Raw genomic sequence first — 12209 nt, forward strand, 5'->3', positions numbered from 1 at the left:
TGCAAAGACACTAAGAGGCGGATGTACTGCATCATAATAGAACATGATCATAAAAAGACAATATCTAATGCCATATATGCTGCAATTAGACCAGGGGTGCCCAAACTTTTGGACTTTTGGCCGCATCGGGTTAAAAAAATTTAACCAGGGGCAGGGCTATATATATATATTGTCTAAAAATGTATTTTCCCATTGATAACGTGACATCATCTATATATATACACACACACACACATATATATATATATATACATATATATATATATATATATATATATATATATATATATATATATATATATATATATATATATATATATATATATATATATACATATATATATATACATATATATATACATATATATATTGTCTAAAAATGTATTTTTCCATTGATAACGTGACATCATCTATATATATATATATATATATATATATATATATATATATATATATATATATATATATACATACATATATTCCGAGCGCGATGATGTCACGTTATCAATGGGAAAATAAATTTTTAGACAATATGATATGCCTGAGTGGCGAGGAGACCCCGAGAGTATCAAGCGGTAGAAAATGGATTAGAAAGGACAGATTTAAAATAATTATAATAATTAAAAAACATTTAAAAAAATAAATATATATATATATATATACCGGTATACATTTTCTGTTTTAAATTTGGGCCATATTTGGACGCTGGCGGGCCGGATCCGTAGTTTGGAGACCCCTGAATTAGACTGTAATGTACAAAATTGTGTGTGTGTGTGTGTCCCTTCTTGAGACATGAAGAAGGAAAAGTATCTTCCATATGAGGAGGTGTGAACAAGTGATGACATAAATCAATAACATTGCATCTAATAGACAATGTCTCATTTGCTGGTGACATCTATCTAAATGAGGGTGGTCCCAAAAAGGAGGGATTTTTTCACATTGACTGTGTGTCGCTTTTAAAAGTCAACATAGGAAATAACAAGTGGTGTGTAAGTAGTTGAAATGCGCCCCCTTTGGCCAAAATAAATTAAAAAAATAAATAAATATGTATATTGAGACATACTGTAATAACTTGAAGTAAATAATGAAGATTAAAATCCAATTACAAACAAAAAATTCAAAAATACTGTATATAAATTTTGTCTTTTTCTGTGTGTCGACTTTTTTCTCATAGAATCGGGAACAATTTCTCATATTCTTTCTGTTTCTGTAATATTTTCTCGTAAAATTATTACTTTTTCATGTAAAATTATTACTTTTTAATGCAAAATGGGGACATTTGTCACATAAAATTTTGACTGTTATCACAATATTGCCAATTTTTTTGTTGTTCTTCTTGTAGAATAGTGACATTTTTCAAGTAAAATTATGACTTTTGTCGAGGGAAATTACGACTCTTTTCATAAAATTGCCAAAAGTTGAAGCTTTTCTTGCAAAATTGCAGCTGTTGTTGAGTAAAACTCCAACTTTTATCATATCGCACAAATGTTCAGTTTTTATTGTAAAATTTTCACTTGCCGTCGAGTAAAATGATGACTTTTATTATAATACTGCCAAAATTCTAAGTTTTTCTTGTGAAATTGTGACCTTTTTCTTGTGAAATTCCAAATAATTTTTCACAACAACGTTTTTTTTATGTTTGCACAGTATGTATATATTATTAATGTTGTAAATACACTTCTTTATATATCTAGAAAGGCTGGTCCTAAAGAGGTAGGCACTATTTGGAGGTCTCAAGAAGGTAAGAAGCACAAGAATATGTGTGTGTGTGTGTGTTTAAATATCTAGAAAGGGTGGTCCTAAAGAGGGAGGCATTTTTCGGAGGTCTCAAGAAGGTAAGAAATACAAGAGTGTGTGTGTGTGTGTTTATATATCTAGAAAGGTTGGTCCTAAAGAGGGAGGCATTTTTTGGAGGTCTTAAGAAGGTCAGAAATACGTGTGTGTGTGTGTGTGTTTATATTTATCTAGAAAGGGTGGTCCTAAAGAGGGAGACATTTTTCAGAGGTCTCAAGAAGGTAACAAATACAAGAGTGTGTGTGTGTGTCTTTATACATCTAGAAAGGGTGGTCCTAAAGAGAGAAGCATTTTTCGGAGGTCTCAAGAAGGTCAGAAATACGTGTGTGTGTGTGTGTGTTTATGTATCTAGAAAGGGTGGTCCTAAAGAGGGAGGCATTTTTCAGAGGTCTCAAGAAGGTAAGAAATACAAGTGTGTGTGTGTGTGTGTGTTTATATATCTAGAAAGGGTGGTCCTAAAGAGGGAGGCATTTTTCGGAGGTCTCAAGAAGGTAAGAAATACAAGAGTGTGTGTGTGTGTGTTTATATATCTAGAAAGGGTGGTCCTAAAGAGGGAGGCATTTTTCAGAGGTCTCAAGAAGATAAGAAATACAAGAGTGTACGTGTGTGTGTGCCTTTATACATCTAGAAAGGGTGGTCCTAAAGAGGGAGGCATTTTTCAGAGGTCTCAAGAAGGTAAGAAATATGTGTGTGTGTGTGTGTGTGTGTGTTTATGTATCTAGAAAGGGTGGTCCTAAAGAGGGAGGCATTTTTCAGAGGTCTCAAGAAGGTAAGAAATACAAGTGTGTGTGTGTGTTTATATATCTAGGAAGGGTGGTCCTAAAGAGGGAGGCATTTTTTGGAGGTCTCAAGAAGGTCAGAAATACGTGTGTGTGTGTTTTTTTTAATTTATCTAGAAAGGGTGGTCCTAAAGAGGGAGGCATTTTTCAGAGGTCTCAAGAAGGTAAGAAATACAAGTGTGTGTGTGTGTTTATATTCTAGAAAGGGTGGTCCTAAAGAGGGAGGCATTTTTCGGAGGTCTCAAGAAGGTCAGAAATACGTGTGTGTGTGTGTGTGTGTGTGTGTTTATGTATCTAGAAAGGTTGGTCCTAAAGAGGGAGGCCTTTTTCGGAGGTCTCAAGGAGGTAAGAAATACAAGAGTGTGTGCGTGTGCTTGTGTGTGTGTTTTATATATCTAGAAAGGGTGGTCCTAAAGACGTAGGCACTTTTTGGAGGTCTCAAGAAGGTAAGAAGCACAAGAATGTGTGTGTGTGTTTAAATAGCTAGGAAGGGTGGTCCTAAAGAGGGAGGCATTTTTCGGAGGTCTCAAGAAGGTAAGAAATACAAGAGTGTGTGTGTGTGCTTGTGTGTGTGTTTTATATATCTAGAAAGGGTGGTCCTAAAGACGTAGGCACTTTTTGGAGGTCTCAAGAAGGTAAGAAGCACAAGAATATGTGTGTGTGTGTGTGTGTGTGTGTGTTTTATATATCTAGAAAGGGTGGTCCTAAAGAGGGAGGCATTTTTCGGAGGTCTCAAGAAGGTCAGAAATACGTGTGTGTGTGTGTGTGTGTGTGTGTTCCTGAGTTAAGCACCAGTTTCATGTGCACTACGTTACTCCAAAAAGGTGACAGGATAGTCAACGCGTGACATAAATGAAGCCCTTTTTGTTAAAAAAAAAAATGTTTGAAAGAAAAACTTGCAACTTAACTGCACATTGTGGATATTTGGAAGTGGCATAAATCACTCACAGTGTGTTCGATGGCTTTTAAGTCTTCACATTCACCCTCTGAGGTTGACGTCGGCACTAAAGTGGTCAGACACTTCTGCTCTAAATTAAAGAGACTAGTAAAAGTGGAGAATAATCACCAAAAAAACGGAATAAACATTTCAAAGGGAAAAAGGGGGAAATTGAAAGCCACAAGCTTTAAGTGCTCTCTTGTTGTTTTCGGCCCGATGCACAAAAAAAATATATACCTTTAATTGTTCTGTGGTTTTTTGATGGGGGCTTGAGGAGGAGGAGGAGGAGGAGGAGGAGGAGGAGGGGTGCATGGGGTGGAGGGCCTGAGAATGGCAGGCATGAAATGGGGCATGGTGTGTGAATTGTCCCCAAGAAAGTGAGATTTCACAGGGATTAGTGCGCCACAGCAGCTGGCCTCAACTACAACCTTCTCCGTGCTCGTATCACTGACAGATTAGCAGCTTCGCTAAGCGTGTGTGAAATGGGGAAAGATAACGAGCGGGTGTGTTAAACACTCACTTTGTGTGTGTGTGTGTGTGTGTGTGTTAAACACTCACTTTGTGTGTGTGTGTGTGTGTGTGTGTGTGTGTGTGTTAAACACTCACTTTGTGTGTGTGTGTGTGTGTGTGTGTGTGTTAAACGCTGACTTTGGCACGTCAACAGTAGCAGGTCCTTGATGGGATTCATCATCAATCTGCCGTTAATGGAGCCATTACTGATCGGGACCTCACCCTAACATGTTCCTCAAGGCAACGCCCGTGTGACGGACAGGGCTTTTTGTTCCTTTCACCAGTCGGGTATGCGGGGGTTTTTTCTCTAAACATGCTGCTCCTACTATAAATGACTTCAAGATACCGTATTTTTCGGACTATAAGTCGCAGTTTTTTCATAGTTTGGTGCGACTTATGTGTGAAATGATTAACACATTAGCGTAAAATATCCAATAATATTATTTAGCTCATTCCCGTAAGAGACTAGACGTATAAGATTTCATGGGATTTAGCGATTAGGAGTGACAGATTGTTTGGTAAACGTATAGCACAGGGGTGTCCAAAGTGCGGCCCGCAGGTCATTTTTTAACGGGCCCCACGACACATTCTAAAAATACGATAAAAAAAACCCCAAACAAACGTGGTGTAAAGGAGCAAACAGGTGACAATAAAATGTTGCAATGTTTACTCTAATAACACAAAGCTGCCATGTAGGCTGTTTCTTACGTTAAAAAATAATATTTAATCAAAATCAAAGTCATTATGAATTATTGACCTATCCAAGGCTCCAATTACGTCACATTAAATATTCCACTTTGAGATATTCTTTGGGGGAAATGTTGCATATTTTGTGTTTGCCATATAAAAAACGGAGCTGTTGTTTTTTTAAAAGAAGGGCCTAAAACGAACAAACAAAAAACATAAACAACAATAAAACTGACAGATCTGAAGCTGATCTCGAGATTATTGTGCTATAAGTAATCAGTAAAAAAAAAAAAAAAAGTATAATTTATTTTTTAACACTTTAATGAGTAGGACCCTTTTGGATCCCCAATCATTTTAGTGGGATTTTTTTTTTGCGTGTGTCATTGCTCAAAAAATGTCAATGGTGTTATGAGTTATTGACCTTTTTAACGCTCCAATTATTTTATCATCTCAAATATTCTACTTTAAAATTTAATTGGGGGAAAATATTACATATTTGGTGGGGGTTTTTTCCATTAAAAAAAACCTGGGTTTTCTTTGACAAAAAGGGCATACAACTTAAATGTTTAAATACGTTTTTTTTGACAGATACACCTAATGTTGATCTAGAGATTTAAACTTTGAATAATAATAATAATAATAAATAATGACACATTTTTTATATTTTTTTGACCAAAACCCTTTGGGTTCACCGGGATCAAGCCTGAGTGGAGGCCTAAATGTATATTTTTTTTATACATTTATTGTATTGGTTTTTAAAATAAAAAATATCAAAATGGCCCCCGCTTGCTTTGATTTTTCAGTGTGCGGCCCTCAGTGGAAAAAGTTTGGACACCCCTGGTATAGCATGTTCTATGTTATAGTTCAGTGGTTCTTAACCTGGGTTCGATGGAACCCTAGGGGTTCGGTGAGTCGGCCTCAGGGGTTCGGCGGAGGTCAAAACACACCCGACTCATCGTGTAAATACAAACTTCTCCCTATCGGCGTATTACGGATACGGCAACAGCTGACTGATTTGCAGGTGTGTCATTTGTTGTGAGTTTATGCACTGTGTTGGTTTTGTTGTTTGAACAAGGTGATGTTCATGCACGCTTCAGTTTGTGCACCAGTAATAAAACATGGTAACACTTTAGTATGGGAAACATATTCACCATTAATTAGTTGCTTATTAACATGTAAATTAGTAACATATTGGCTCTTAACTAGTCATTATTAAGTACTTATTAATGCCTTATTCGGCATGGCCTTATTATAACCCTAACCCTCTAACCCCAACCCTAACCAAATAACTCTAAATTAAGTCTTTGTTCCTTAGAATATGTTCCCCTAGTGTCCAAAAAACTCTAAATTAAGTCTTTGTTACTTAGAATATGTTCCCCTAGTGTCCAAAAAACTCTAAATTAACTCTTTGTTACTTAGAATATGTTCCCCTAGTGTCCAAATAACTCTAAATTAAGTCTTTGTTACTTAGAATATGTTCCCCGAGTGTCCGAATAACTCTAAATTAAGTCTTTGTTACTTAGAATATGTTCCCCTAGTGTCCAAAAAACTCTAAATTAAGTCTTTGTTACTTAGAATATGTTCCCCTAGAGTCCAAAAAAACTCTAAATTAAGTCTTGGTTACTTAGAATATGTTCCCCTAGTGTCCAAAAAACTCTAAATTAACTCTTTGTTACTTAGAATATGTTCCCCTAGTGTCCAAAAAACTCTAAATTAACTCTTTGTTACTTAGAATATGTTCCCTTAAGAGTCCAAAAAAACTCTAAATTAAGTCTTTGTTACTTAGAATATGTTCCCCATACTAAAGTGTTACCAAAAACATATAACTTTATCTTGAATTTGAAAAAAAACAAAACATTTTATTTTTCACTAAAGAAGGGTTGGGTGAATGCGCATATGAAACTGGTGGGGTTCGCTACCTCCAACAAGGTTAAGAACCACTGTTATAGTTATTTGAATGACTCTTACCATAATATGTTACGTTAACATACCAGTTGGTTATTTATGCCTCATATAACGTACACTTATTCAGCCTGTTGTTCACTATTCTTTAGACATTTTAAATTGTCTTTCAAATGTCTATTCTTGCTGTTGGCTTTTATCAAATACATTTCCCCAAAAAATGCGACTCCTACTCCAGTGCGACCTATATATGTTTTTTCCCTTCTCTATTATGCATTTTCGGCCGGTGCGACTTATACTCCGAAAAATACGGTATGCGTTTTTTTTTCTAAACATGCTGCTCTTACTATAAATGACTTGAAGATATGCTTGAATGCGAGGAAGGAGCTGGACAGTTGTCTATAATACTCCCTCAACAAATTATCTTCCCATTCATTTCGACCGCTTGTAACCGTGATCTTGTCCTTTCGGTCATGACCCAAAGCTCATGACCATAGGTGAGGATGGGAACGTATATCGACCGGTAAATTGAGAGCTTTGCCTTCCGGCTCAGCTCCTTCTTCACCACAACGGATCGATACGACGTCCGTATTACTGAAGACGCCGCCTGTCCATCTCACCATCCACTCGTGAACAAGACTCCCAGGTACTTGAACACCTCCACACGGGGCACATGGGTACAAGCGGACGAAATGAGTTTCCTTCACCGGGTGGCGGGTCTCTCCCTTAGAGATAGGGATGAGAAGCTCCGTCATCCGGGAGGAGCTCAAAGTAAAGCCTTCACATGGAGAGGAGCCAGATGAGGTGGTTCGGGCATCTGGTCAGGATGCCCTCCAAACGCCTCCCTAGGGAGGTGTTTAGGGCATGTCTGACCGGTAGGAAGGAGGCCACGGGGAAGACCCAGGACACGTTGGGAAGACTATGTCTCCCGGCTGGCCTGGGAACGCCCCGGGATCCCCCGGGAGGAGCTGGATGAAGTGGCTGGGGAGAGGGAAGTCTGGAAGAAAATGGATGGATGGATGGATGGATGGATGGATGGATGGATGGATGGATGGATGGATGGATGGATCTTCCCATTCTTTTAAAGTCCAGAATAGTTGACTTTATTATTTGCTAAAAGATCTGGACAAAAACCCTGAATCTTGTCCTTTATGTGCATTTGTTTATATAAACACAGGCTTAAGGGTAAGGTTTCTCTTTGGATTTCATCATACAAAAAAATAAATAAGCTTTTTTTTTCTTTCTTTCTTTTTTTTTTGGTTTTCAATTTGTTGCTTTGGCTCAATATCTGCAAACACACACATAAATACTGTGCTTCTGTCAAGCGAGTGTCCCTTGGTCACAGGAGAGAGAGCACAGTGCTCCTTGAGGAAGGAGGCTTCAAAGGTTAGATGCGTAGAAAAGGCACTTACAGTCAACACAGTTTGGCGTGCACCAGCAGACTGACGTCTCTCCAGTCTGGGGTGCAGATTCAGCTGAGGTGCGCGGGTGTCAGAATACTGCGTGTGGCATCTGGGGCTCGGCCTTGGCGTGGGGCTGTGTGCTATTAGCTGGGCGAGTAGCGGTCAATGGTGCGGGCCTCGGAGAGAGCTTGTTGGGGAGGGGGCAGAACTTGGCACAGACCGTCCATCTTGTCGTGGACGAGGCCTCCGAGGTGCTCGGACGCCAGTTTGGAGAGCGGGTAGAGGCTCTCCATGGCCTTGGCGTCAGCGACCAGCTGCTGCTGCGCCTGGATGAGGAGCTCGTTGGCCTTCTCCTGTTTCAGCCCCAGATGCTCCGCCGTGTACTTGCTCAGTGGGTAGATGCCCTCGGCAAAGTCCAGCTTCAGTTTTCCTTCGGTGGCGAGGCCCCCCATGGAGCCCCCGCTGCTGTGCATCTTCATGTGACTGATCAGATTGCGCTGCTGGGCAAACTTCCCTCCGCACACTTGGCACTCGTAAGGCTTCTCCCCGGAGTGGATGCGCATGTGCTCGGTGAGGCGGTACTGGCGGGTGAAGCGCATCCCGCAGGAGTCGCAGGCGAAAGGCTTGAGGCCCAGGTGGCTGCGCATGTGGCGAGTCATGGTCCCGCGCTGCGTGAACTTCTTGCCGCAGATGCTGCAGGGGTACGGCCGGGTCAGCCAGTGGGTTTTTTCGTGCTGACGCAGAGTGGCGGGGTCTTTGTAGGACTTTTCGCAGGAGGAGCAGCGGTATGGCCGGATCATCTCCGCTATGGCCCCTGAAGCCAAAGCTTGACTGGACTTTGTCTCCAGGTGGGACAGGCTGTTCAGGCTGTTGGCGCTGCTCAAGCCCCCGTAGCCATTGGTGCTGCTGTTGATGTTCTTGCTGTTGTTGCTGTTTGCCAGCTCCCCGCCTGAGTTACCGTACAGCTCCTCCTCTGTGTGCGTTTCCACATGCGCGTTGAGCTGCTCTGAGCTTGGAAAGCCCTTGTCACAGGGAATGCAGACGTACAGGTTGTCCCCAAAACTCTCCGGCTCGTACGGCACGTGGAACCTCCCCATCGGACCTGAAGGGGACGGGCGACCCTCGCTGCTGCCCGTCTCCTCAGTGCCAGAGCCGCTCTTGTCGTCCGGGCCCTCGCTTTCCTCGCCAATCTTGTTGTGATTGTGTCGCCGCTCTCCATTCTCACCCCCGTCCTCCTCCTCCTCTTCTTCCTCCTCGTCTTCACCTGTGTATGCCAGAGGCTCATGTTTCACCCAGCGGTAGATGTTACCCACCTCTCTCCCGGACTCCCCGTTTTCAGTGGGGGTGTCCGGGCTTGCGGGGAACGGGTAGCGCTCCCTACCCTGTGATCTGGAACGATGGAGGTGAGGGAGATGGGGACCGAGTGGATGATTGTGATGGGGAAATGGTGGCGGGGTTAGAGCCTGATCTGTTGTCTCCATTTTTTCCGAGGGGAAGGCTCTTCCGTTGGTGGGACTGGTGCGTCCGTTCGGGGTCCCATCTCGCTCCTCGTCATTGTGGTTGCTGACCACACGCGACTGGGAGAGAGTGTGCTGGGACTGGGAGTTAGGACTCTTCTTGGAGAGATCAAGGCCATAGTTGGGGGAGCAGTTTCTCTCCGGAAGCGCTGAACGTAGGCCAAGCTGGGCCGGCAGAACCGACTGCATGGACGGGAACATGTGGGAGCTTTGAGCGGAGGTGGGAGCGTACAGCTCACCAGCATGGATGGCAAGCCGATGGGGAACCAGCTCCTCGAGTGGGGGAGGCCGGGGTGTGTGGCTGTTCATAATCCCCCCAGGAGGGCATGGCTGGATGACAGGTGTGGACACCCTGTACCGACCTCCACTGCCTAAACCCATACCAGGCCCCATTTTTGCATAGGTGAGGAAGGCCGGCCCAGTGCGAGGAGGGTACTTGCCGTTTCTTTTCAGCTTCTTTTTGCACAGAGCCACTAAGTCAAGCAGCTGAAGATAGCTGGCCGCGGCCAAGACGGCGCCCAGGTTGGGCTCTGCGGGAGAGGCGGGGTCCCCTTCTGTGAGGCGTCCTGTGTAGATGTAGTCCAGAATCACCCGGAAGACCCCGGGACTCACCATCTCGTGGTCGAGGTTGATGAGATTGTCGTGGACCACCAAAGACTTCAAGTAGAGGCTGCTGGCCGCCAGAATGTTCTTGTGTGCCCTGAAAAGGGCGTTCTGCACCACGATGATGACGTCGCACAGGAAGCCTTTGGTGCGCTGACTGTTGAGCTGCAGGAGGAGATCCCTCGCATGACTTGGAACTTCCATGACATCCAGCATCGTCTTTAGTCCGCCACCTGCACGAAGAGAGACCACGGTGAGATGTAACGGCACCTCAAAGCATCATAATGAAATCGTATCTGTGTTATGGGAATGATGATTTCAGTTTTTAATTTTCAGGTGTGTGAGCACCAACAGCATTGATGAGACGTAATATTACCACTGCACAGTTGAGGGGTTGAGTTATGTACTTAACAAAAAAGGTGAAATAACTGAAAACATGTTTTATATTCTAGTTTCTTCAAAATAGCCACCCTTTGCTCTGATTACTGCTTTGCACACTCCTGGCATTCTCTGGATGAGCTTCAATAGGCAGTCCCCTTAAAATGCTTTTCACTTCACAGGTGTGCTTGAAGCTCAAAAATATATTTATAAATACATATATATATATATATATATATATTAATAAATACATACATATGTATATATTTTTTTTTTTTATATATATATATATACATATATATATATAAATAAAAAATTGATTAAAAAAATTAAAAAAATACATATATATATATATATATATATTAGGGCTGCAACAACTAATCGATTAAAATCGATTATAAAAATGGTTGCCGATTAATTTAGTCATCGATTCGTTGGATCTATGCTATGCGCAGAGGCAATTTATTTATTTAAAAAAAAAATTAATTTAATTTTAAAAAATTTTTTTTTAATAAGCCTTTATTTATAAACTGCAACATGTACAAACAGCTGAGAAACAATAATCAAAATAAGTATGGTGCCAGTATCCTTTTTTTTCCAATAAAATACTGGAAAGGATAGAAATGTAGTTTGTCTCTTTTATCCGATTATTAATCGAAGTAAAAATCGACAGATTAATCGATTATCAAATTAATCGTTAGTTGCAGCCCTAATATATATATATATATATACATATATATATATATATATATATATATATATATATATATATATATATATATATATATATATATATATATATATATATATATATATATATATATACATATATATATATACATATAAAAAATTTATTTAAAAAAATAAAAATAAATATACATATATATATAATAGGGCTGCAACAACAAATCGATTAAAATCGATTATAAAAATGGTTGCCGATTAATTTAGTCATCGATTCGTTGGATCTATGCTGTGCGCATGCGCAGAGGCCATTTATTTATTTTAAAAAAAAAGTAATTTAATTTAAAAAAAAAAATTTTTTAATAAACCTTTATTTATAAACTGCAACATGTACAAACAGCTGAGAAACAATCAAAATAAGTATGGTGCCAGTATCCTTTTTTTTTTCTCAATAAAATACTGGAAAGGATAGAAATGTAGTTTGTCTCTTTTATCCGATTATTAATCGATTAATCGAAGTAAAAATCGACAGATTAATCGATTATCAAATGAATCGTTAGTTGCAGCCCTAATATATATATATATATATATATATATATATATATATATATATATATATATATATATATATATATATATATATATATATATATATATATATATATATAAACTAAAAATTGATTTAAAAAATAATAATAATAAATATACATATATATATATTAGGGCTGCAACAACAAATTGCTTAAAATCTATTATAAAAATGGTTGCCGATTCATTTAGTCATCGATTCGTTGGATCTATGCTATGCGCATGCGCAGAGGCAATTTATTTATTTAAAAAAAAATGTAATTTAATTTAAAAAAAAAATTTTTTAATAAGCCTTTATTTATAAACTGCAACATGTACAAACAGCTGAGAAACAATAATCAAAATAAGTATGGTGCCAGTATCCTTTTTTTTTCAATAAAATACTGGAAAGGATAGAAAAGTAGTTTGTCTCTTTTATCCGATTATT

At 39.7% G+C, this 12209-nt stretch overlaps 1 protein-coding gene across 2 annotated transcripts in view; it reads right to left on the minus strand.

Moving 5' to 3' along the window:
- Window positions 1–6078: 6078 nt before the first annotated feature.
- The window catches only part of LOC133658166 (hypermethylated in cancer 1 protein-like), a 36019-nt gene continuing 29888 nt past the window's right edge, over window positions 6079–12209 (minus strand). For both annotated transcript variants that reach the window (XM_062059864.1, XM_062059863.1), the window contains one exon: window positions 6079–10365. In XM_062059864.1, the coding sequence (XP_061915848.1) occupies window positions 8156–10348 (2193 nt within the window). In that variant the 5' untranslated portion in view covers window positions 10349–10365 and the 3' untranslated portion in view covers window positions 6079–8155. The remainder of the gene's footprint in view (window positions 10366–12209) is intronic.

Source organism: Entelurus aequoreus, linkage group LG10 (assembly GCF_033978785.1).
Source record: "Entelurus aequoreus isolate RoL-2023_Sb linkage group LG10, RoL_Eaeq_v1.1, whole genome shotgun sequence".
NCBI lineage: Eukaryota > Metazoa > Chordata > Actinopteri > Syngnathiformes > Syngnathidae > Entelurus > Entelurus aequoreus.